Raw genomic sequence first — 27,063 nt, forward strand, 5'->3', positions numbered from 1 at the left:
GTGCATGTCAGTTCCTCATATGCACTTCCTGAAATATGCTGTGATTGTTTTGTTTCTTCAGTACATGATTATTAAAAGGGTTGTGTAATTTAAATCCATCCACAGTTAAAAAATAAAAAATAAATAAAAACTGTAAGTGTGGTTAAAATAATTGTCTCCTTGTTTTCTGGAGCTTGCAAAATGTTTATTAAAAATTGCATATTTGCAAAAAAATTGTAATCGACCCTTCACATATTCACGTCTAAAATTGTGTGGAAAATGCACAGCGTGCCATATCCTTTAATAGTTTAAATTAATTGTTGAGCTTGCAGTCCCCTGACATCTATGGCCACCATCTGCTTTTTTTTACACAGACGTTAAAAACACTGCTTTTACTTTTAGTTCAATGGCTTGAGATGCACTGAGCAGATTGCAATTCCAACAAGCTCCAACAAACTTTTGCTGCTGTCAGTTAATACTGAATGTATATCATTGTTATTACTTGAGGTTATGCTTAAGAATAGAGCAATATGCCGCTTGTTGCTTCAGCACTGTCTTGATAGGCTGTGGTGACTGTTTCCTTTAGTGTCATGCAAAGCAGGGGTATAGAAAAAAAATCAGCAACTGTTAATAATTTAGTAGTCAAAAATCACACAATCTGACTCTGACAACCATAGCAGACAATATACTAACAAGCAGCTATGTTACACACTAATATACCATCTAAAAATAGCTTAATTGTTTAATAATTTGCTCTTCTAAGAAATGCTATGTCATTATCAGCCTAAAGAAGGGCTTAGTAAATAATCTTCCCTGTGCTGTGCATGTAAAAAGCTGCCACAGGAAAAGCCCTGAGTGTAGTTTAGACAAAAACAGATTCTTGTTAGAATGTACACTGAGCCTAATTAATGTACTTCTTAACCTGGACATGCCAGACGGAAGGCAGTTGTTTTTTGGTGTCTGTTCAACTCATCCTCTGAGCTGTCAGGAAGATTAGCACTATTTCCTGGCTTTTTTGCCCCCCATTGTCTTGGTTTTGTCCTTGTCAGCACTTTGTATGCTTTAAATGGCAGCCTTCAGGCAGGGAGGCTGTTAAAATGATCTATAATAATCACAAGAGTAAAGAAAACAGGAAATAAAATATGTTTTTTGTATTTTACATTCCCTTTTTGGTTCATTTCATATTTACACTCAAGCTTAGTTGTAGTCTGTCATTTTTTAAATTCTCTTTGTTGAGCAGTTGAACAGTTGTCCTTGGATATTCTTTCAGTCTCTTATGGTGGCTGTTTATGGAGAAATGAAGAACACTGTTAACAAAGCTGTTTGCAGATTCACTGAATGGTACAGAAAGATTATTGCATGCAAACTAAGAGGTGAGAAAAGATGCACGGGAGGTTTATCTCATAAACAAAATGGACGCGCTTTCAGTCTGCAGCAGTGATAGCCACAAAAAACCAGAGCAGATCTAATTCTGGGTCAAGTAAATGTGATGGTATCCAATGGATTATTTCCATCTATCAAAGACTATAAGAATGTACTAAAACCTTATCTTATGAGGAAGGAGGAACTTTCATTGATGCAGGACTCTCTGATGGGGACAGCAAATTATTATTCCACCAAATCTGAGAAAAAGGATCCTAGAGGATTTACATACTGGACACCCAGTGTGGTAAAAAATACCGTTAGCGTTAGCATGTAACTACATCTGGTGGCCAAATGTACTCATGAATCGAGAAAAAATCTTATACATACATGTCTTGTCTAGGCATGGGACATTAACCATTTTCAAGGTATACCGTAGTTTGGAAAAGTCAAGGTTTTAAAACTGCCAAAATTTTCTGTAATACCGTTCCTAAGGTATGTGTAAGATATTTTTATTTATTTATTTATTTAATTGTTTTAGTTTTTTAGGACAATAGTATCTCCAGCAAAAAAAAAAAAGATATCTAAAGATGCCGTTTTAAATTGTAAAGAAATCTGTTTTTGGAACTAATGAAGACAGCAGGAGTCGATGTTTTATTTTCATTATTTAGCTTGACATGTTTACTCCTCCAAAATATTTAAAATCTTTCAAAAAATAAAATATTGTTTTCAAAGAGGGAAACAAATGTTGTTTTTTACCCAGACATTTAAAAAGAATATATTTTAGAGCAGTAATCACAATACCGTAATACAGTGATATCGTGATATTTTATCAAACCGTCAGAATCTTAAACCGGCCCATGTCTAGTCTTGTCAACACAATCCAAAATCTCCAGCTCTCTCACGCCCCTGGTCATGGCCAGAAGCTCGTTGGCAGCATATCCACATAGATGTCACTATGATGCGATGCATGTTTTTAGTAGTTGTCAATGCACACTGAAAATGGGAACTGAACTGAAAAGGTTTAGGTAATGAATTCTACCACGTCGTCCAAGATGATTCAGGTCCTGGGTGGTCTTTTTAGTCCCTATGGAATACCTGAAACTTTAATTAGTGACAATGGCTCACAATTTACTTTAGATTAGTGCAAAAGATGGAAAAGTGGGACAGTCTTTTCTCAGTCTGGACCAGTGTCATACACGGTTCAGGTGGATGGTGCAAATAACTGGAGAGGACATGCAGATGAAATGTTAGACTGTCACCCGGAAATCACAAAAAACACAGAAACAATGCCAGTGGTGAGCAAGGTGGCACAAACGTTAGATGGGGGGAAACAAGAGCTGTCTTTAATATCTAATGGCAAATTACCCAATGCTCAAAACCAACGTGTAATCGAGTTAAGGCCCGTGCACACGAGACATTTTTTGCTCACGTTTTCCGTCGATGTTTAACGCCTCGTGACTAAATAAAAGGCGTCAAAGTGAGCGTGCACACTAACGTGCAAAACGCCAGGCGCAAAAGCGTCATTTTTTTTAAAAATGCCTCATGCTCGTTTTTATGATTTGACGCACCGCGTCAAAACCTTCTCCACCAATCAGATTGGCACTTTTGTTCACGTGTACGGAGCTGCTGAAGTTACAATAAACAGCACTTGGAGGCTTGGACATTTCAACATTCTTTGGGATGTCCAATATAAAACGATTGTTACACCACGAGCAGTTTTCTAAACCATGTGTATTAGATTTTAATTTCGTGTTGTTCATATCTAATGACTGACATTTGTACTCTAAAATGCTGAACCTTTTATCCATGTTGTTCAGCGAAGTTTACATGTCTGCAATTTTGGTACTTGACAAGGAATAGTGGCCTAAAGGGTAGCTGTAGACGCACGTAATGGCGTGAGAAATTCAGACCTCAACAAAGCAATTTCCTTGTGTATTATTGTAGTATTTTCCATTTCTTTATTTGCAGTCAGTCCCTCAGCCCACCATCATTGCTGGCAAAACTACTTTGTCTCTAAAATGTGGTCAGAGTTTGCATGCAGGTGTGAACGTTTTTCTGTCAATTTTTTTTTATAATCCCATCTTTTGTGTAGTAAGTAATGAAAAAAATATTTAGGACCTGTTTTGTACATACTCAATGATTATAAATGAAGCTCCAGACCAGTTGATGGAGATGTGAATTGTTAAAGAAACACTGCATATGCACACATGCAATCTTTTAGACCACCGTTGTTGCTTTAATTGTGGAATTCTGTTGTACTTGAGTAATGAACAGGTAATACAGATGCATTACAAAAATTACGTTTTATTTAAAGTTTACTTGGAAATGATAATAGTATTATTTTCAAAAACTTCCACTTTAAAAGTGATTTTCAAAGTTTGTGTCCCATTATAGAGCTGTTGTGCAAATCGGGTATGACCCATATCATAAGCTGCAGGCTCTTTAATTGCTCCGTGGTGGCTGGATGCAGTAGTCATAATCCCTGACCTCAGAGTGGTATTTGCAAGTCTGAAAGATGTTTTTTTTATTGTCATTTAGGGTTATCATTCTGATATATGTTTAATTGTTCAGTTTTGTCATGCATTTGGTCACCAGACATTTTTCAATTTAGTTCATTACAATGAAAGGAAACATTGCATTTTCCTTCTTTTTTTAAGTCTATGGTGCAAATGAATGGTCTAAATACATTAAAAAGATTTATATTATAGTTAAACGTGTTGTATACAGCCCTAATGTATCGTTCACACCTGTATTTATTACAACAGTAACCATAATAAAATCAAAGTGTGAAATTTGTAAGTGAATAGATTTTCATGGGCATGTTTAATTTATTTTTCTAAACACACACACGTACAGTTGAGGTCAGAATTATTAGCCCCCCCTTTGAATTTTTTTCGTTTAAAAATATTTCCCAAATGATGTTTGACAGAGAAAGGGAATTTTCACAGTATGTCTGATAATACCTTTTCTCCTGGAGAAAGTCTTATTTGTTTTATTTCTAAATAATTTTTAAATTCAGTTTTAAATTGTTTTAAACCATTTTAAGGTCAAAATTATTAGCCCCATTATACTATATTTTTTCAATAGTCTACAGAACAAACCATTCTTATACAATAACTTGCCGCCTAGTTGACCTAATTAACCTAGTTAAGCCTTTAAATATCACTTTAAGCTGTATAGAAGTGTCTTGAATAATAGCTAGTAAAATATTATATATTATAAAATATTATCTATATTATATTTAGAAATGTGGCAGCACGGTGGCGCAGCAGGTAGCACAATTGCCTCACAGCAAGAAGGTCACTGGTTCAAGCCCCGGCTGGGTCAGTTGGCATTTCTGTGTGGAGTTTGCATGTTTTCCTCGTGTTTGCGTGGGTTTCCTCCAGGTGCTCCGGTTTCCCCACAAGTCCAAAAACATGTGGTCTAGGTGAATTGGGTATGCTAAATTGTCCCTAGTATGTGTGTAAATGAGTGTGTAGGGATGTTTCCCAGTGATGGGTTGCAGCTGGAAGGGCATCCACTGCGTAAAACATATGCTAAATAAGTTGGCGGTTCATTCCGCTGTGGCAACGTTAGATTAATAAATGGACTAAGCCAAAAAGAAAATGAAGGAATTAATGTTTAGAAATGTGTTGAAAAAATATTCTCTCCGTTAAAAAGAAATTGGGAAAAAAATAAACGGGGTATATATATGTGTGTGTGTGTGTGTGTGTGTGTGTGTGTGTGTGTGTGTGTGCGTGTGTGTGTGTGTGTGTGTGTGTGTGTGTGTGTGTGTGTGTTTAGAAAAATAAGTTTAAAATGCTCTAGAAAATCCATTTATTTGCAAATTTCACACTTTCATTTCATTACGGTTACTGTTGTGAACCAAAAAAATACAGATGTGAAAGTATGTGTTGTGAAAAAGTGTTTGCCTCCTTACTGATTTTCTTTTTTTTCTTTTTTTTTTTTTTCTTTTTTTGCATATTTGGCACATTTTAATGTCTCAGATAATCAAACTATTTTAAATATTAGTCAAAGATAACACACAAAGATAACACTTTTTTTGTTGTTTTGTTTTTGCTTTCCCTTAATACAAATTTCCATTTCAAAACTGCATGTGTTTACTTGTGTTCTCTTTGACTAATATTTACATTTGTTTGATGATCTGAAACATTTCTTTGTGACACTTAACTCCACATTTTAACAAGGAAACAGGTAGTAGATTTTTGTAACCGCCAGGAGGGGGCGATGAGATTCTGAACCACTGTGATTCCAGTGTGCAGTCAAAGCTCTGCTGCCAAATCAGTGTTTAATTTAACAAATCCATACCAAAACAGTTATTTTAATCATGATATAATTTTACATGTAATCACAAAATAAGAATATTGAATAATAACAGAAGCTATACATACATTTTAAACAGCATTTTTAAAGATAACATTTATTCAACAATAATGCATTAAATTAATCAAACAGTTATAAAGGTAGTTTAAATTTTACAGAAGTTTTCTATTTAAAGTATAGTTTGAAATACAAAAAAAACCCAGAAAATTGTGTATAAATCTAATAATGTAATACACAAAATTCAGATTTTACACACATATTTGTGTGTTTTAGCAAATAATTAGTATATGTTAATAATAACTTATGTGTTAAAGTATTGTATTATGTATTACAGTATTAAATGTATTAAAAGTATTAAACTTATGTATTATAGTATTAAATGCTGTAGAACATTTGTTTACTGCAACAAATGAACCCTTATTGTAAAGTGGCAGGCCTACCACAATTTAAAGTCAAGTTTATTTATATAGCACATTTCATACACAATGGTAACTCAAAGTGCTTTATATAAACAATAGTAAAAGAAACATGAAATACAAGTATAAGAAATAAAATCAACAAAGAATAAAAATGATTACATTTATTAAAATGTGTTAGAACAGATTTAAAGGAATAAAAACAAAAAATCTGTCAAACATAGCAGTTCTCATTCAGTGAAGACAGCTAATCAGATGTGTTTTGAGTCTTGGCGGAGTGGGGGAATAGTTGCTGAAGGCAAATTCTCCCTGCTTTGACAGAACTCCTGGGATTTCTAGTTTGCTTGATCCTAATGATTTGAGAAATTTGTTAGGTCTGTATTCAGTGAGCATATCTATAATGTATTGAGGTCCTAGGCCATTTAGATATTTATATACAAGTAGTAATACTTTGAAAATCTATTCTAAATGTAACTGGGAGTCAGTGTAAAGACCTGAGGTCAAGTGTGATGTGCTGGCAGCAGCATTTTGGATGAGCTACAACTGTCTGACTGTCTTTTTAGGAATGCCAGTTAGGAGTCATTTACATTACCCAACTGGGATTCTTGACTTTTTTTTGTTGTTTGACCCCTAGAGCCAAGATACACATTAATTGATGTAGTTTAAAGTGCAGGTGGGTTATTATAAAATGTTGTTTAGGTGTGTGTGTGTGTGTGTGTGTGTGTGTGTGTGTGTGCGTGTGTGTGCGTGTGTGTGCGTGTGTGTGTGTGTGTGTGTGTGTGTGTGTGTGTGTGTGTGTATGTGTGTGTGTGCATGTTTGTGTGTGCGTGTTTGTGTGTGTGTGTGTGTGCGAGTGTTTTTGTGACATCTGGAGACAAATCCATATAATGTCATAGGTATGACAGGTATTGCAAGAAGCTGGTGAAATATGAGGGCGTTGCTGCATTGCTGACGCTCTCATTTCTCAAAAATCTTATAAATCACACAGAGTGAGTTTTTTTCCCAAAAAGTAAGACTGTACATATGTTTCTGCCAGGGTTGGGTTTAGGGAAAGGGTGGGGTTAGGCCAATACAAAAAATATATACAATTTGTACAGTATAAAAACAATGGAAACCTAATGTCCCCACAATTCACAAAAACAAACATATTTGTGTGTGAGAGAGAACTATACTTTTAAATTCTAGTAAGTTTAATGTGAAAATGTGTATTAGTCAATGGATTAATCAAATGTATTTGATTTACAGATTGACCACTTTGGCTTTTTGGAGAATGGCACATTCAAGCAGAGGTATCTCCTCAATGACCAGCATTGGCACAAAGATGGAGGCCCAATCCTGTTTTACACAGGCAATGAAGGGGACATCACATGGTTCTGTAACAACACTGTAAATATGCATTTTTTTAAACAAATCTTAGTAATGAAATTACTTGTGTTCATGGGCCTTGGAGCTGCCGAAGCTACAATAAACATGATCTAGCCAAGGACACATTCTTAACAATGAAGATGATGCACCAAGGGAAGTGGAAAATGAATGAGGAGCTGTTTGTTTCATTATTGTCTGAGCTGTGTGATAAACACTAGGGGTAGGATGGTTCTTAAAATTGTTGGTTCAGTTTGTCGGTTTTCATTGTAAAAAAAACTCCCTCCAAATGTAACACTTGTTGATTAATGGTAATGATGGAAACATGTTAATTTTGCTTCTGTCATTTAAAATGTTTACATTTTTTAACCATTGTGTAATTTCACTTTAGACTTTAAACTTAGCAATGACATAATTCACTATACACATCAGGTCAAATTGAATTTTACTGCCATTCCACTATATGTGAAGACATAAAGTGGAATGAAAAGTTGTCTCGCAGGACCACGGTGCTACATATTAAAAATAATCATAAATGCGTAAGAGCTTTTAAACCTGTATTTTAAACCTATACGTAAGTAACATACTATAGCAGTAATCTAACAATACTAACTGTACATATACTATAAAGACTTAACGTTACACTTAACCTAAGACAGACTATACACATACTTTTACCTAAGACAAACAATATTGTGCAAGATTTGTGGTACATTTTTGTGGGACCCTATTGAGTCATTGATAGAGTAAGATGGAGTTTAAGTAAAGTGTCCGGTGCAAATAGAGTGAAGACTGTAGAGAGGGCATTTTGGTTTTGGGAGCTATGATTGTGGATAAGATTTTAGAGGGGGGTAAGGTGATTGGAATTGAGGGCTCTAACAGCTTGTGTTGAGTAGTCTACCCAAGTAGATTCTAATAATGGTTTCCTTGTAGTAGGTAGTGAGAATGGGTGGAGGAAAACTTGCCCCTTTCACATGGAGGAGAAAGTAAAGGTGTTGTTATGGCTTCTTAGAGAGTGACATGACTTGGAGAATGTTGGAGGTCCAATTTATAGTTTCTGTTTTGTGCACACGCAGGAATTTAGTGCTGCTGACTCTCTCCACAGTCAAACTGTTGATGGTCATTGGGGAGTGGTCAACCGAGTGTCATGACAATTTCAAATAAAGAGACTCTTACTGATCAAGAAAAAAGTCTATCAAGGTGTACTTCCAAAAAGATTTTATTCTTTGCAAAGAATATGTCCGACAGTCATACAGGAACACTGTTTTCAAACGAAAACGGCCTCTTCAGCTTTTCCAAAACGCTCTGTTTTTAGGGCTCGAAAACTCCGCGGTAATGAGGACGGAAGGCCTAACCTTAGCAAAATGTATGCATTTTAAAACTAAAATGTATTAGTGTACACGGGGCCTAAATTCAGATGTGTGGAGTGTTATAGCCAATGTTGGAGTGTAATGCTTGGAGTGCAACCTCCAATTGAAGAGGGAGGTAATAAGGACAAGCAGGTTTAATTTATTAATGATAATGATGTATAATATATTAATGATAATAAATAATAATATAATAATGATGTTATGGGATTATTGTGTTGAATGCTGTTTATGAAGTCAATAAACAACATTCTAATATAGGAGTCCTTATTTTCTAATTCGGTTGAAGCCAGGTGGAGGAAATTGCATTGTCTGTAGAGCAGTTTGAACAGCATGCAAATTGGTAGTTGGGGGGGCGGGGGTGGAGGGGTACGGCTTTGTACAAATACTTCTCTGTTGTCTAAATAAACTCCAATTTGTTGTTTCCCCTTGTTGCAAAGTTTACATGTTTGTAGAACTTTGGCAACACTGACTTTAAGCTATAATGGAGAACCATCCAGGGGTGCATTTTCCAAACAACGACATAACTCGTGGCTGAACTATCATTGTACGATGCATCGTTTGGGAAATTAACGATGTAGTGACAAGTGTTTCCCAAAACGCATAGTTTATCCGTCGCAGATTCTTCGCTTGAACCATGTTAGTTATAATATAAAACGCCCATAATGACACTCTAAACGGGGCGGAGGAACTACTTTTTTAGAGAAGAACCCCATCATTTCTTTGAGCAAATTATATTGTTTTACACAAACACGCATTTAAAATAAAATCCAATATTAGATTTGGTAAAAACATGCACTCACTTTCCATGTTAACTGAAATATATGTAAATGGCACATATAAAGCCTGTTTTTCCTTTACTATTGTTGAGAACATTACATATTTTATTCTAAAACATAAAATCACTTACAAAAGCTAACACATTTTAATATCATATATGAATCATATAAATAAATAAATAATGAGGCTATTTATTATAAAATGAAATGTAATATTTATTATGTATTAGAAATAAAAAAAATCATACTTTAATAATAATATTAATGATGATTATTATTATTGTTGTTGTTGTTATTGTTATTAAGTAGGACATTATTTATAAATTTTTAACTTTTTAGAAAAGTCTACTTTTACAATTTGACTCTTGACAATTTGACCACAGCAGAAAGTTCTAACCAGCAGGCTCATGTCATATACAGTACAGATACTTAATAAATAACCAACTATAAATTAAAAGAATTAAAGTACGCTTTTTGTTTTCACAAGCTTTGGAGATGTAACATAAATTCCGATTTTAAATAATAGGTCACCTATAGCTTTCACCATGAGGCTGTTCAAAATGACATCAATGTTTTCAAAGTGCACTGCGAAGGGAGCACTATTGTAAACATGAAGATTGCTAAAACGGGACAGTAAAAATAGTTTGAAAGCAAATTACACCTAAGAGAGAAGAGCTTAATGCTTTTTTATTTTTAATAATTCCAACTTTGAATGTTAGAATGTTTTTAATGAATAGGGCATAGGAGGGATAAGTAAGGTTGGGTATCGTATGGGTTTATTTCGATACTGATGCTAAATTGATACTTTTAAAATGATACCGGTGCCAAAACAGTGCCTGAACTGATACTTTTGAGCCACAAAATTATGGTAGATGACTCTAGAAAAATCTTTTATTTGACAAAATCTTTAAAAAAAATAATTTTATTAGAGCAATATAATTAAGTTTAAAGTAAACACCAATTCACATTTTATATATTTGAATTACATTAATACATTTACTTAATACATTAATACATTGATCATTTGTTGGTTAGCATGAATTTAATATTTGCATTATGAAATTATATTAGCTTACTACTAACCTGTGGAAAGGCTGTCATCAAAATACTGAACTCCTTTTCAGTTCAGGGGCCACTTGTACTTTTGGGGGGCACATTTTACCATATATCACAAAATACTTCAAAAATTATTCGAAGTAATTTTTTTTTTCATGCATCACTCTGCAGTCTTCTAAAACAAGAAAAATAAATAACTTAGACTCAAAATAATCTTCCGTATTTCTTATTGTTTATTTCTTGAATAAAAGCATTTTTTTTCTTTAAAAAATCAAGGTCAGTATTAATAGCCTCCTTAAGAAATATTTTCTGTATATTTTTGAAATACACAACAAATCAGTTACAAAATAATTTGACTAATTTCAACTTTTGTAGTTAACTGATTAAGTCTTTAAGTTACACTTTAATCTGAATAAAAGACTATAAAACACTTAAAGGGACTTTGTCTGAATACGACTGTCTTGCAAAATTGTGAAATGTTATGCACTGACTGTCAGGATGGGGAACATAAAAAAGTAGATATTAGAAATCAGTTAGTTAAACTTATGTTTAAAAATGTGTTGTAAATAAATCATGTGTTGAAGACGAAAATCAAAAATGAATGAAAGCAAAACTGAACGAGTTGAATATTACTTACATGAGCGTGACTGAAAACTACATTTGATCAATGTGTTACATTTGTTCTTTGGTACTTGCCGACTGTTTGTAAATTCAAGACTGCATTTCCTAATGTAAAACTATGTACACTAGATTTCTGATTAATAATGCTCTCTGCATAGCCAAGGACTTCCTATATTAAAAGTGTTAAAATCGCTATTACCTGTGTCAATTTGGGCGTCAACCTCTGACGAATGCGGGAAACTAGGCTAATGCGTGCAGCACGGTCACTGAGAGCAAATGCCTAAGAGAGCGAGTGCTCGTGACACATAGAGCGCGCAAAGAGAGGCCTCAGTCATATCTCCGCAGTCTGCCACCGATGGCTGATCTCGCTTCTCTGTGGCGTTTTGACACAAATAAACGCGTCCAAATTTAGGTGGGCAAGCTTGTTGACACGGGGACTGGTGTAAGAGGAATTTGATTCTGCACGTTAAATGGAAAGAAGAAAAACCCCTGAATTTCGCGACGCAGGTGTCTGTGGTCCTTTTAAGGTTATCAAAAATCACTGTTTACATAGTAGTCTAGACTCTAAATCAGAGTATTATCTTAATCATATTAAAATCAGAGCATTGGTGTCCATGCACGTATATTGAAAGTGCCAAATGATGTCAGAGACAGTGCATTCCTCTGCCTTTGAGCCCTCAAATGTGTCATTAAGTTTGACGTGCAAAATTTACACACAAGTTTTGTAAAGTATCTGCTTCACGTTGCTGTGTCAGAATCCTTGCTTGTAAAATGCTTAATTTAAGCAAATTTGATGAACGCGATCATGCGTGCTGATCTGAAGAGTCTATCTCGCTCACCGAATGCGCTGTACTGCGTGCATTGCGTGCGTCCGTCCATTCCCTAAGCAACAAGAACAAACACCTGACATCGCCTGTCCGTATTCCTCAAAGTTGTTTAGAAATAAATATTTAGAGATGGTGTGACAACACATACTTATGTGTGCCTTTGGTTACAAAGGTACCGGTGCTGTAATGGCATCGGGTTTCGCTACCCAACCCTAGGGATAAGTTGGAATAGAACGCAACCATGAACTATGTTTCTGACTACAGCTCCAGAGCTGTAGTTGCGAGTCCTCAAGTTTGCGACGCAGTGTGCGAATGTTCATTAGATCGACGGATTTGGGAAACTGCAAATCAACAAACTATGTTTGTACGACGGAACTTGCAACCTTAGTTGGCTAATGGTGGTTTTGGGAAACGCACCCCAGATTATTTGTTGTTCTCTGATGGTGTTGTATAGCTAACAAAGTACGTCCTTACTATATGCACATGAGTCTATACAAACTGCAACAATAACAATAACTACAAACTTACATTTCAGATGTAATGGTTGACACTTTACAAACTCCACCAGCAATGAAAATGTTTTGTCTCTACTGCAGTGTTTTTACACTATTTTTTGTTGTTATACTCATATACATCCATGCTACTGTGTTTCTGACCTTTCTCACACTGATTGCGACACTGCCTTGTGCTGGCTTCTCTTTTGGTTGAGGTTGTGGGCTCGAGGTCAGGCTTCAGCAGCAAACAAGGGCCTCATAGCTTCTCAATGGTCACTGTTGAGATTTTGTGGTGGTATGTGCTGCCGGTTTCCAAAAGGCTTTGGCATTAAAAATTTCCTGGCGATTACCATATGAGTTTGTGGTAAGTCGACTATTTAAAGACAAACAGGTAACATTAAGAGTCATAAATGCACCATCTTTTGGACCCTATGTGGCCCCTGCATCTGAAAAAGCTAACTGGCCTGATTTTTGTTCGCACGTCATCGCACCAACCAGGGGATACCAAACAAGGGCAAAGAGTTGGAGCGTGAGCGGAGCTACAGGCGCATGCTGGCATTTTGCTTAGACTTTCTTTCCTATGGGAGAAACGCTTAATACTTCATTACCTGCGACTCGTTTGGGTTCTGATCACATGTGCTTGGTTGTACACTGCAAATTACTTCCAAACACTTCAGATATAGTCTGCAAGACTATTTATGAAATCCAGGCGAACACTGTATGACAATGCTTCAGATGATTGAAGCTAATCAATCTGCCAGATTCTGGAGTGCATTACAAGTCTAAAGAAAAATATAAATTATAAATTATCTTAAATAAAACAAATACATTTATAGAAATAGTATAAGTATATAATTTCATCACCTGGGAAATGGATGTCACGTGAATGGTTTGTGAGCATAATTAAGTGTACACAGCATGCCATATCAACTGATAATTGGAAAAAATTATTCCAAAAGGCAACTGACTGTGTAAAGCCACATAAAACAAAACAAAAATGCGATGAATATGTTGAGATCAGCAGCTAATCAGCCAGAATCAGCTGAGGTGAAGTGATGGCGACCAGTGAGACCTAGCTGTCACTCAAGTGGCCACGCCTTAATTTACCTTGAACAAACGCAAACTTAATATAACCTGGAAAAAAAAAAACATTATCTTGATATATATGCTTATGAAATGTACAGGCATCACCACTTCGGTGAAGCTAAAAAAATGTTTTAATAAAAAATATTATCAACTGCAAATTTTTTACAAAAACTTATCTCTGCCTCTACCTTTTCCCAAGGGTTTCATGTGGGATGTAGCAGAGGAGCTGGGAGCTTTGCTGGTTTTTGCTGAACATCGCTACTACGGAGAGTCTCTGCCTTTTGGAGAGGAGTCATACAGTGTGAGTCAAGACTTGTCTTGGTTAGAATCATGGGTCATTCTTTTGTCACCAATCTTTGCCTTCTGAATTGTCTCTCTTTTCTTTCAGAACGCCAAGTATTTGAACTACCTGACCTCAGAACAGGTTTTAGCTGACTTTGCAGTGCTTATCAAAGCTCTGAAAAAAAGCCAGCCTGGAGCTGAGAAAAGTTCAGTTATCGCAATAGGTGGCTCTTATGGAGGGATGCTAGCAGCCTGGCTGAGGATGAAGTATCCCAATGCTGTTGTAGGGTGAGTGCTTGCTATGCTAATATGTTGAATACTATACACTATAAATATAATGAAATATTACAATAACCTTTTACTGATTTGCTGTATTTTCATATTTTTTCACAGAACATGTTTTTTTGTGACACAAAGCTATCAATATTTAGTGTCACAAACACTATTTTTACTATCAATACTGAAAACAGTGTTGCTGTGGAAACTGATACTTCACGATTATTCGATATTTTGAACAGCATTTATATAAAAAAAGAACATTACTACCTCTGCTATTAATAATAATAATAATAATAATAATAATAATAATAATAATAATAATAATAATAGTAATAGTAATAATAATAAATCTGAATCGCTGAATTAAAGCTTTTTTCGTTTCATGCCATTCAATCAAAGTTTGTACAGTACTGTGAAAAGATGTTTGCCTTATACTGATTTCTTATTTTTTTTGCATGTTTGTTACACTTAATGTTTCAGATTATCAAACAATTAAATATTAGTCAAAGATAACTCAAGTAAACACATCATTTATTTTTTTTAATCAAGGTTTTTATTATTAAAGTGCACCTATGGTAAAAAACTTTTCAAGCTGTTTGGACAGACATATGTGCATGTATGGTGTATAGACTGTCATATTGCGGTGATATAAACACACCCAGTACTTCCTGTGATCTTAACTAGCATGCGTTTTATAATTCTAAACATAGGTTTCTATCAGGGTACACTCAAGTCGATGGCTGGGCACCGCGGACCGCTGCAGAAACCTATGTTTAGAATTCAAAAATGCGTAGCGACGATTCGGGACACTTCATGCTTCTGGTGCGCCACAGAGAGTGTCTGGTGTGCCGTGTTGCGGCTTCGAGCAGCGCATCCGGTGCCTCAGTCAAAGTTAATTCAGTGTGCGTGGTTATTAGTTTCTGTGTACAAGCTCGGCACTTGAAACTAGCACACAGTTGGCTGTAAAACTGTACAAAGAAGCAAATGATTTTGTACTCTCTGCTTGGTCTGTGTCTGAGTCCTACATGTACGACTGAATGGTGATCCTCTCTCTCTCCTTCTCCGTCTGCCTGTCTGTTGCAAACGCTCATGTTGCAAAATTGCTCATGGCCCCGCCCCCTTGTTACGTTGGCGGGAAGCCGAAACTAATTTACATGTGAAGCAACACACCCATAAATCAGCGAACTGTGGACACGCCCCCAACATGACACTTTTTAACACATTATAATAAAAAAATCTGAATTGTGTTTTGAACTGAACCTAAACTGGCACACTCAGAAGAACCATAATATTAATATTAAATCATAAAAAAGAGGTAAACTATGTTCCCTTTAAGGGAAAACAAAATCCAAAATTGCAAAGAGTGTGCCACTTTTTTACACTTTTGTATATGCCACCAAAATATTTTAAAATTCCTAGCTAATTAATGCATTTTAATCTATGTATGATGGTATGTCTTCTTACAATGTATTTTCACCAGTTTTAAGTGGATATTAATTTCAAAGCCTATGTAAATTTACTTTAAAAGATGACTTAAGATGCAGTAAAGATCACTGTTAGTATGGTTTATATTTAAATGTAAGATTTCTTATTAAAATTGCATAAGTACAATATACGCAGACCGAATGGAGCGTTATGCCTAAAAAATAAAAATAAGATTTACATTTTAAGTGCCACTAGGTGCATGAAAAGTAAAATTCCTAAATGCAGTGTGTAACCATGCGTCTAATTAAGGACTGGGATGTGATTCAGTAGGGAGGTTCATGATAATTGTTTGATTCTTCTAGTGTGAAATGAGTTAATCATTGATTGTGAGCTGGTGTTTTTCAGGGCTCTTGCAGCGTCTGCTCCCATTTGGCAATTCATTGTGCCATGTGGAGAGTTTTACCGTGTGGTCACTCATGACTTCACCATCAGTGGCTCCAACTGCAGCAGCAGCATCAGGAGGTCATGGGCTGCTATTGACAGGCTCTCTGCAACAGGTTGGTAAAGATAGTTATGTAGCTTTCCTATGTTATGAACTCAAAAGTGAAGACCAGGAGTCTCTTATTTCTTCAAGCAGGATTCTTTATTGATGACTTACCTTTGCTGCAGTCATCTTAGAAAAGTCTGGGATTCTCATTTACATGTTAATCTATGCAAAGACATGATAGACATCTTGTGGTGTGCGGATCAATTAACTAACTATAAATCTGATTATATATTGCGGTTATATTGGCAATAAAGTAATGTATTTAGGGTGAAAAATCTCTGTATCAATCTTAAAACTCATTTTCAACCGCAGCACAGTTTTTGTACTGATGTCCAATAGTCTGCTTTGGAAGACATTGGAATGCTTATCAGGGTGTTTGTAAAACAGATTAAACTAATTATATTTATTTCAGTTTTGAACTATAACTTGTCACTGTCTTTATATTGTGAAACGCCAATGTCTTTGCTCTCCAAATATGGTGTTAAAAGTATGAAAAAAAATATGGTGTAAAAAAAACCAATCAAAAGCTTAAAATGTACATAAACCATGACAAATGCTGATCATTTGCCAAAGGAAAGCCCCTGGTAACCACTGACAGGCATGCAGTTTGTCCAGCCATCCTCCTATGTAAACAAGCTAGCAGATTGCTTCAGAAAGATTCAATAATGTGTAGGGTTGTATAATATATTGTGCATGAGAATCTCGTTGATGATAAAAATGTTGAACATCCTTTGACTGATGTTGAGGAAGTTAATAAGGTCATGTGTAGTTGTGAAGCAGTAAAAACAGTTAGCATGGATGACGATGACAAGTTAACCAGACAACTGATGTTTATAAAAATGTTACCACTGTTTAAAATGTAGCACCTCTGTTAAACATTTTTGATTTTAGTAAATCTTCGTAAAAATCCCAGTGTTGAACTGGAATTTCTGCAGGTGTACGATATTTTGCATGTCGTTCAGACCTATAATCTGAAAATGTGAGAAAAATGTTTTGTCATCACTTTAGACATTACACTAAAAAATCATTTAAATACTAGCTCTAAAGTGAGATTGGTGAGTTAGCAAAGGTTTCTGCTGTTCTGATGTCAGCTACAGATGTGAAGGAATGGCAGAAGGAAGTAGTTCCTCTTACAAAAGGGTTTTTAGACTCTCCGTGTTTGATTTTCTTTTTTATATACATGATTATGCCGTCAAACTGTTGTATAAATACAATATCACACTTGTAGCAGCCAGCAACCACGCCTCCCACCAGTGCCGAAATACAGCAACATCACACTGCTACTTGTGTGATATTGTTAATATATACATTTCATTGGAGTGCAGTAAGTGCACTATTCTGTGCTTCTGAATGGCTGTTTTATTATACAAGTATAGTATACATATATAATAATACAGCCATTCAGAAGCACAGCATAGTGCACTTACTGCACTCCAATGAAATACAAAGTTTATAATCTAATTATTACATATTAAACCTCTTTAACGTTATTAAATGTACATGCTGAATCACTGATATCTGTTGGCTTACACTGAATCACAGTTCTAAAGTTCAATTTCAAATGGTTTATTTTATTTTCAAGATCTGAGGTAAATTATCTGCGGCTGCTTTTAATTGTATGGCAATAAAGGTCATGTAAAATGGCATTCGAACTCCGGTGTACAGTTGAATGAAGCACCATGAGGTTATCATTGTCAGTGTATCCTGTTGTACAGCTGCAAGAAATAGAAGCCATTTCTAAAATATAAATTTCAGGTGTTGGTTGGGAAAAACCTTTTAAAATGGAAAATATTAATTCTATCACATACCATTGCTTTTACTTGGAACGTGATTTATATCAGCCTTTAGGCTCGATAGTCAGGCTCGCTCCTGTTGATGTTGTCAGTCTGGCAACCTGTGCTTGCATGTGTTTTAAACCAGGAGTGCAATACCTACTTGTACAAATGTACATGCTGCACCTTTATCTTTGGTTTATTACACCTGACTTCAGTTTCTCTCACCAGGGGCGTAGCAGACATTTTAAAAGTGGGGGGACGGCTGTATGAGATCATACGTTCATATAATTATTAATCACCTGTTTCTAAATGGTCTGTTTCTAAAAGTGAGCCCCCAGTTGCTACGCCCCTGTCTCTCATTATACCCAGGCCTGATTACTCTCACACCACTTCGCAATTAAAAAATCACTTAAATAGAACCTGCCTGACAAAGTGAAGGTGACCAAAAGATCATCAAAATCTAGACATTATGTTGAGGTCCAAAGAACTTCAAAAACAAATGAGAAAGAAAATATTTGAAATCTATCAGTCTGGATAAGGTTATAAAGTAATTTCTAAAGCTTTGGGGCTGCAGCAAACCACAGTGAGAGCCATTATCTACAATTGACAAAAACATGTAACAGTGGAGAATCTTCTCAGGAGTGGACAGCTGAGCAAAATTATCCCAATAGCACTGTAACAACTCATTCAAGAGGTCACAAAAGACCCCACAACAACATCCAAAGAACTGCATGCCTCACTTGCCTCAGTTAAGGTGTGTGTTCATGAGTGCATTATAAGATAGAGACTGGGCAAAAATGGTTTGCATGGGAGAGTTTCAATACAAAACCTCTGCTGAGCAAAAATAACATAACGGAACTTGGGTCGCTAATAGGCGGGAGTTCCCCCTCCATTTACATGTAGAAAGGGACAATGTCAATCAAAGTGTTTCTGCGGACTGTTTTTATTAAATGTTATTCTAAAAAATAGAATTAATATTTTTTTTTACCATTAGAGCTGTCTAAATAAAGCCACTTTTTATAACATAGAGACAGTGTCTGTTCCCTGAACCTCTCTATATAAGAAAACCCTCAAACCTAAAACAATGTTATTGATTTTCATAAAATAAAACCTAAAGATAATCAAAACATTAAAACCAGCTTATTGAACATTGTCAATCTAATAGTCAAAAATGACCCTTGAAGTGTGTTTATGCAGACATATCTTCAACTAACAAGCACCTTTTTTAATTCCTTTGGGCATCTTGCTGCAAACGCTCTTTAACCGACTTAGGCAAACTTCGCCTTTGCTTTCAACTCTCCAATGCACCAAGGAAGCTCTGAAGAGGCCTGATCAGGTCCCGGCAGTGACTGTGGAAACATGACTGGCCCAGCCACGCACTGGCATGCTCGCTTTGGATGTGACAATGTAAATTTGGATATTGGCTCGTGGAAAAGTAGTCAGTGTCCTCGAGACTACACAGATGAATGAAGGCTACAACTGTCACTGAGATTATATGTTTACTAGTAATGTTTGAGAGAAGAGCTTTTCTTTCGGATTATGATAACAACTGACTGTAACTGCTTGTGCATTAAACGATTTTATAGCACACCTTTCTAGCCAATCAGAATTTTGACAGACAATGTGATGTTTGAGACCATGGGCCCTACCCGGCGCAATAAGGTGCAAGACGTGTGCAGAGATGTATAGTAACGAAGTAGAACTACTTCACTACTGTACTTAAGTACTAAAAGGCAGTATCTGTACTTTACTGGAGTATTGTTTTTTTTTCCTACTTCCACTTTTACTTAAGTATATATTTTCGATGAGTTTAATACTTTTACTCCGATAGATTTTTTATGAGCTGCATCGTTACTCGTTACTAGAGGTGTCAAAATGGTCGATATCGGTTCAGTAATAGATCATAACGGGTTATTACGTACTGACGTCATTTATCTCCTATGTGCGGTGTCACAATACTATGGCGAAGGACGGAGGCGCGAGGGCGAGTGAAGGCGGCACAGCACACGAGCCGCTATTTCACTACTACAGAGAAATGTTGTGAGACTCAACTGTTCATCTCCTCTTGGCTGTTAAAGCGATACTTGTGGATCCAGACCTGGGCGTGTATGAGGTGCAAGTTTTCTCCACTGTGTCTATTATAGATTACCTGTGATAACCGCGTATTATACATACATAGACTGTAACCGCGGCTGTTCTTCCCGCCATCAGTGAACAACGCTTTCATTTCTAAAGCCGATAGCAGCCCTTTCTGTTGAGAAGGTGAAGACAATAACCAATCAAAGGGGTGTAAGACCTCGCCTGTCAGCGTTTAAAAAGCAGGCGGGAGAATATTTACATTAGTTTATTTGCTATAAATGCTCATGCTGTCTTCTGTGCATGAGTTTTGTTTGATACATTCAGAAAGAGTGTTTTCTTTGAGCGGGTCAAATTAAGGGTACAGTTCATATATATTACTGCTGTATTAAAGGACACAATTTTATTACAAGTAACCATTTAACTGTCACACCAAGAAAAAACCAATAGAATTTTTTAATTCATTGCATTTCTTAACTCCTAATGTCGCTAGTTAACACAATCAATACATTTTCCCCCAACACATCCCATAATTTCTAAAATATCAGCCTCTACCAAATGGTTGAGATGTTGGTTTATGGTAAAAGTACCAGAATGAATAAATATACTATAAAAATATGAAGTTTAAGACCAATTTAATTAAAACATAATCAAAATGAAACATTTTTGAATACTAAATCATAGCCATAAGCCATAAAATATTTCAGATTTTAAAGCTGTTATAATCTGTCAGATCTGTGGTTCAAGCGTGAGAGAAAAACAGTATTGTAAGTCATGTTTCTTTTCGTTCTGCTTAATGACGTGCCCCCAAAAAAGAGATTTAAAATAAACAAAACAATATGATGTCTTTTGACTGCATTCTTTAATAACTACATTACACAATACTTGTACTTTTACTTTCAGTACTTGAGTAGTAAATTTTGAAATAAACTACTTGCAATACTTAAGTACAAAAAATGTTGAATACTTTAGTACTTCCACTTAAGTATGGTGCTTAAAGAGCACTTTTACTTCTACTCAAGTCACTTTTTGATAGAGTATTTGTACTTTTACTTAAGTCTGGGTCTCTAGTACTTTAAACATCTCTGGACGTGTGTGGCATAATTTGTGACTATTTTCAGACCGGCGCAACCTTAATTTTCTCATTTTGTGCCACATTGTTTAAACAGCAAATCCATTTGCACCACTTTGTTGGCTCATGGGTGTGCTGGAAGGAGGTGTGTTAAGGCGCATTGTTGGCGCATTGCTATTTTGAGGATGCCATTGACCATCTAAAACCTAGTCTAAAGTCCAACGCAGAGCGCGTTGGTTGTGTGCCTTTGTGAGTCCAAACTCCAAACACATAGCTTAAAACACACAGGATGTACAGCACAAATATCTTTACATATGAAAAAAATTTAAGGATTAAAATGTTACAAAGTCGTTTGTTAATGACAATTTGCAATTGTATTAGCAGTATTGTTTTTTATATGCATATTTATATTTGTTTTAATAAAAACAAGCTTAAATTTGTCCACTTGTCGGGTTTTAAAGACGTATGCATCACCATATGGGGCATAAGAATAGGATGTGTGTTTGGATTTTTTCGACCATGCTACGTTATTATTGTTAATAAGCACAACCCTGTTAGACCATGCGCCGTAGCACAAAGCGTATTTTTCTGTCCTTAAAATAACAAAATAGCAAAAGTGGATTTGGACAATGTGTTAAAGAACAGAAGATAAACTCTTATGAGTGTCTAAATGCCATATCTTTTTGATTTTCTCATTTTGATGTTCTTTTTTTGTTGTCCAGATTTCATTCAATTCAATTATTCTTTATTTCTATAATGCTTTTTACAATGTAGATTGTGTCAAAGCAGCTTAACATACTGGTAGTTGAAGAAAGGAGAGTAAAAAACATAATAAATAAAATTGTTAAATTAAACTGCTTTAGTTCATGTCACTTTAAATGACGCTGTTGAAGTTCAGTTTAGCTCTGATCAGTGTCACTGCTGAAGGCCGATCCACTGAAGAGCAACTCCTCTAATGCGCAGCTCCAGCAGTCCCAGCCATGGGAAGGCTGTTCCAGTGTTTAGGTACCAGAAATGAGGATGATAAATTATGCCAGAAATGAATAGCTTAGTTCCCCGAAATTTGAGTGAGCTTTATTACAGCCCCTCATCTCCACTATGATCAAATAATTCTGAACAATTGATAGTGTAGGAGGTACTACACTATCAATTGTTCAGAATTATTTGATTATAGTGGAGATGAGGGGCTGTAATAAAGCTCACTTAAATTTTGGGAAACTAAGCTATTAAGGTCTTGTAAGTAGTCCATGATGAATACTTAACAATACGATACTGACAGGACTGAACTAATATGATCATATTTCTTATTTCTTAAAAGCACTCTAGGAGCTGTATTTTGAACCAGTTGAAGTTTGTTAGGCTTACTGGGCAACCACCTAATAACACATTACAATAGCCTAACTGAGAAGTCATAAAAGCATGAATAAGCTCCCCATTAAAAATTGACATTAGACATTTACTGTATGTAATCCCATCCAGCCAAATCTGGTTGTTGAAGATTTTTAAAAAATTTTGTGAAGTTCATGTTAATTTTTGATTGTTTTCATGCAGACTCATGTCTGCTTTCCTAGATTCATTTGATTAAGTTTTTCTTTTGTAGGTGAGGGTCTGCAGTGGCTTTCTCAGACATTTGGACTGTGTGGTCCTTTAAAGTCTCAAGAGGACGTGTTCGGCTTTAAGGCTTGGCTGCAGGAAACCTGGGTGAACTTAGCCATGGTGGATTATCCGTATGAAGCCAACTTCCTTCAGCCACTGCCAGCCTGGCCTGTTAAGGTATCATAAATTTGTGCACACTTCAATTTGTGCAAAAATCAATAATTGCTGCCATTTTAATGTACAGTTGTTTCCTACCATGGTGTTATGGTGTTTTATTTATTCATTTATTTATTTATTTATTTATTTATCTATCTACAGGTCACAATGGTAAAATAATGTAAAGTACACATCAAGACAAGTGTTTTGTGATACAAGTTTTCTGAAACATTGCTCTTGAATGTGAAAAAAACATCTTAGTTACTATGGAGTTGAAGTATCAAAAGCCATTCATGCAAAAGACACAATGTACACATGCTAAGCTAAATTTATAAGCGTTAAGCCAAATTCACATACTTAAAATGTTCATATACACTCACCGGCCACTTTATTAGGCATACCTGTCCAACCGCTCGTTAACGCAAATTTCTAATCAGCCAATCACATGGCAGCAACTCAATGCATTCAGGCATACATGTTCAAGATGATCTGCTGCATCAGAATGGGGAAGAAAGGTAGTTTAAGTGACTTTGAATGTGGCATGGTTATTGTTGCTAGATGGGTTGGTCCCAGTATTTCAAAAACTGCTGATATACTGGGGTTTTCACGCACAACCATCTCTAGGGTTTACAGAGATTGGTCAGAAAAAGAGAAAATATCCTGCGAGCGGCAGGTCTATGACCGCAAATGCCTTGTTGATGCCAGAGGTCAGAGGAGAATGGCCAGACTGGTTCCAGCTGAATGAAAGGCACCAGTAACTCAAATAACCACTCATTAAAACTGGGGTATGCAAAAGAACATCTCTGAATGCACATCACGTCCAACCTTGAGGCAGATGGCTTACAGCAGCAGAAGACCAACACTCCCGTCAGCTAAGAACAGGAAAATGAAGCTACAATTCGCAGGCTCACCACAATTAGACAATAAAAGATTGGAAAAAAACGTTGCCTGGTCTGATGAGTCTCCATTTCTGCTGCGACATTTGGATTTTAGGGTCAGAATGTGGTGTCAAAAACATGAAAGCATGGATTCGTTCTGCTTTGTATCAATGGTTCAGGCTAGTGGTGGTGGTGTAATGGTGTGGGGGATATTTACTTGGCACATTTTGGGCCCATTAGTACCAATTGAGCATCGTGTCAATGCTACAGGCTACCTGAGTTTTGTCCATTCCTTTATGACCACATCTTTTGATGGCCACTTTCAGCAACATCATCTCAGACATTTTTTTGTGATTAACGTTTTATTGTCTTTAGATTAACAAAATAACAGACATTCAAACAAACAAACGGAAAGAAGAGCAACAGACATAAACAATTTTTCAGTCTGAATGAAGAGAAAAAAAAATTGTACCTTCACAAGTCACCATTTTAAGGAGGCTATGAATCCAAAATGTTTTTGCACACATGTGCGGAGTAAACCAGTTTTGTATGATTGCCTTCTTTGCAGCTGTAAAACCAGAAAACAACATTCTATTCTGTGGTGCACTTATACAGAAATTTTGAATCGTCATTGAGAAAACATAAACCAGGATTAGACTCCTAATCAATTTGTAGTAAAAAGAACAAAACAGAATTTACATCAGACCACAGGTCAACAATTGGGACATTCACAAAACTTATGGAGAAAAGTACATATAGTGTTACAGATATGTAGTATGCAGTTCAACTGCAATTTCATTTTAAACCTCTTTTAAGGAGTTATGTATGACGTTGAAATGGATAAGACGATGAGCTATGTTTTTAAAAGTTAAGATTAGATTGTACTACACCCTGCCCCAATCAATCAATATGTCCGAGTCTGTTCACAATTCCAGATAAGTTTAAAAGAAAGAGGCTTTGCAGGGTGATCATTAAGTTTGCTATATATTAAAGAATTAGAGGTAACACTTTATTTAGATGGTCCATTTGAGTATTAGTAGACGGTCTGCTTAATATCTGTTGATATGTTCCTTCAACAGACATTTAACTGACTATAAGAAACTTTGCAAGTACATGTCAATTTACACTAACCCTAACCCCCAACACAAACCTAACAATCTACTTATAATTAATGAGAATCAGTTGCAATGTAACTGTAATCTAACAAAGGGACCCTCAAATTAAAGTGTGACTGAATCAGATGGCCGGCCAGAGGGTGGTGCGATCACATAGAATGAGAGGGTATAGGGATGTCCAAGGAACGCCCTAGGCTTTGAGAGCAGAACGTAACTGAAAGAAGACAAAATATGATGATGCTGGTAAACAAAACTTAGTTCTTAATTCTTGAAATGTGCAGAGTCCCTGGTTATAATACAAGTGACCACATGTGTTTATGCCTAGTGTAGGCCTAGAAGGCTGGACAAATGGCTGATTTCCACATAAGAATTTAAAGTTGTGCCATAAGGGTGTATTGTTACAAAATTTGAAAGGTCCTCCCATGAGACGTTCCACCTTTTTCCAGAGCCTAATTGAATTGGCCACAATCGGGCCAAATTTGTATTTATCATTTTTTATTTCCTATGCCAGCAAATAAAATATCTTGTAGCCTATGTGGTTTAACCTTGTCAGCTTCTATTACTTTCCATGAAACTTTAGATTGAGGATTAACCCAAATATGAAGAGTTTTAAGTTGGAACTACAAGTAATAAAATGTAAAATTTGGTACAGTCAATCCTCATGAACGTATAGAATGCTGCAATGTGACTAGTTTTATTCTGGGATGTTATCATTCTAGATAAACTGGGAAAGTATGGAATCAATTTCCTTAAAGTAACCTGGAGGAGGAAAAAGTGGCAGCATAGAGAGTAATATATTAGGTAATAAATTCAATTTGACGGTGGATTTTTTTGCCTTTAAGAGAGACTTTAGGATTATTCCATCCTTGAGTATCATTTTTAATCTTTAATCACTTTTTTTCTGGCAATTTTATAAATGTCTTTACATACGGCAATACCCCAAAAGATGAAAGAATCTTTAATAAGAATGAATGAAGGGATAACTTTAACTCTTTTGATTGGCATTAAAACCGATTTGGTCCAGTTTATCTTGTACCTCGATAAACTAATAAAGTGATCAAATTCCTTAATTATACTGGTTACTGACACATCAAAATGATCCAAATATAAAAAAATATCATCAGCACACAATGAAATATTATGATTATGGTAATTAATCTTAATCGTTGGGACATCAGTTCCTAATAGCTTGTGCTAGTGGTTCAAGGGATAAACAAAACAATAAAAGGGAAAGTGGCCATCCCTGCCTTGTTTCACTCTGTAAAGGGAACAGGCAGGAAATAATATTACTAGTTAAAACTGATGCTTTAGGTGAATGGTAAAGTGTCTTGATCATAGAAATTTAATGTTCACCGAAACCTGCAGAACTGCCCACATATAGTTCCACTCTAGCCTATGAAAAGCTTTTGATTAGTCTCTTTTGCGTCTAATGAAAAAAACACACATGGGCTCGGAAGAGAGTTTGCAAAATCAAGTACATGAAACAGTCACTGCATATTATCAGCTGCATGACGTCCCTTATTAAAACCAGTTTGGTTCTCATTGATTAAGCTATGAATAACCTCCTCCATGCGAGAGGCAAGAGTTTTAGCATAAACTTTTAGATCGCATACTGGTCTATAACTGGAGCAATCCAATGAATCTTTACTCTTTTTAAGAAGCAATGATGTCAATGATGTTTTTGGTCTCTAAAAAATGTACCATACTCAATTGCTAAATCAAAATCAAGCATGAGAGGCCCTATCCCATATTTCTTAATATAGTTCAGGAGGGAGACCATCTAGGCCCAATAACTTGCCCTTCTGAAGGCTTTTTAGTGCTTCATGAAGCTGGCGCGTCCATAGAGGCGACCCAGGCGCCCGCCTAGGGTGGCAGTATAGACAAGGGACATCTCCTCACTTTCGTCCGCGACAATCCCCCCCCACCGCCCTGGTTCTCGCGGTCATACGCGCAATCACACCCCCGTCTCTCGTTTTCACTTTCAGTTTGAGGGCGGCTTGAACGTCTTTTGCCTAGACCACCAGTTCAGTTAGCGCCGGCCCTGCCCGCAGCCGAATCTCCATCTGTCAGTGTATCTGTACTGTTTATGACATGGACCTGTTGTTTAGAACATTTCTGCTGTATTTTAAATGTTAAAATGTAAAAACAGACTTTTTAAAAAAATAAATAAATAAATAAACAACAACC

At 36.0% G+C, this 27,063-nt stretch overlaps 1 protein-coding gene across 2 annotated transcripts in view; it reads left to right on the plus strand.

The window, feature by feature from the left end:
- The window catches only part of prcp (prolylcarboxypeptidase (angiotensinase C)), an 82,318-nt gene that overhangs the window by 26,601 nt on the left and 28,654 nt on the right, over nucleotides 1-27,063 (plus strand). Inside the window, exons 2-6 of one of the 2 annotated variants that reach the window (XM_056473349.1) lie at nucleotides 7,329-7,469; nucleotides 13,875-13,976; nucleotides 14,064-14,245; nucleotides 16,067-16,218; nucleotides 22,732-22,904. In XM_056473349.1, the coding sequence (XP_056329324.1) occupies nucleotides 13,881-13,976; nucleotides 14,064-14,245; nucleotides 16,067-16,218; nucleotides 22,732-22,904 (603 nt within the window). In that variant the 5' untranslated portion in view covers nucleotides 7,329-7,469; nucleotides 13,875-13,880. The remainder of the gene's footprint in view (nucleotides 1-7,328; nucleotides 7,470-13,874; nucleotides 13,977-14,063; nucleotides 14,246-16,066; nucleotides 16,219-22,731; nucleotides 22,905-27,063) is intronic. The other variant, XM_056473348.1, reaches the window with a different exon arrangement.

This window comes from Danio aesculapii, chromosome 15 (genome assembly GCF_903798145.1).
Source record: "Danio aesculapii chromosome 15, fDanAes4.1, whole genome shotgun sequence".
NCBI classification, from domain to species: domain Eukaryota; kingdom Metazoa; phylum Chordata; class Actinopteri; order Cypriniformes; family Danionidae; genus Danio; species Danio aesculapii.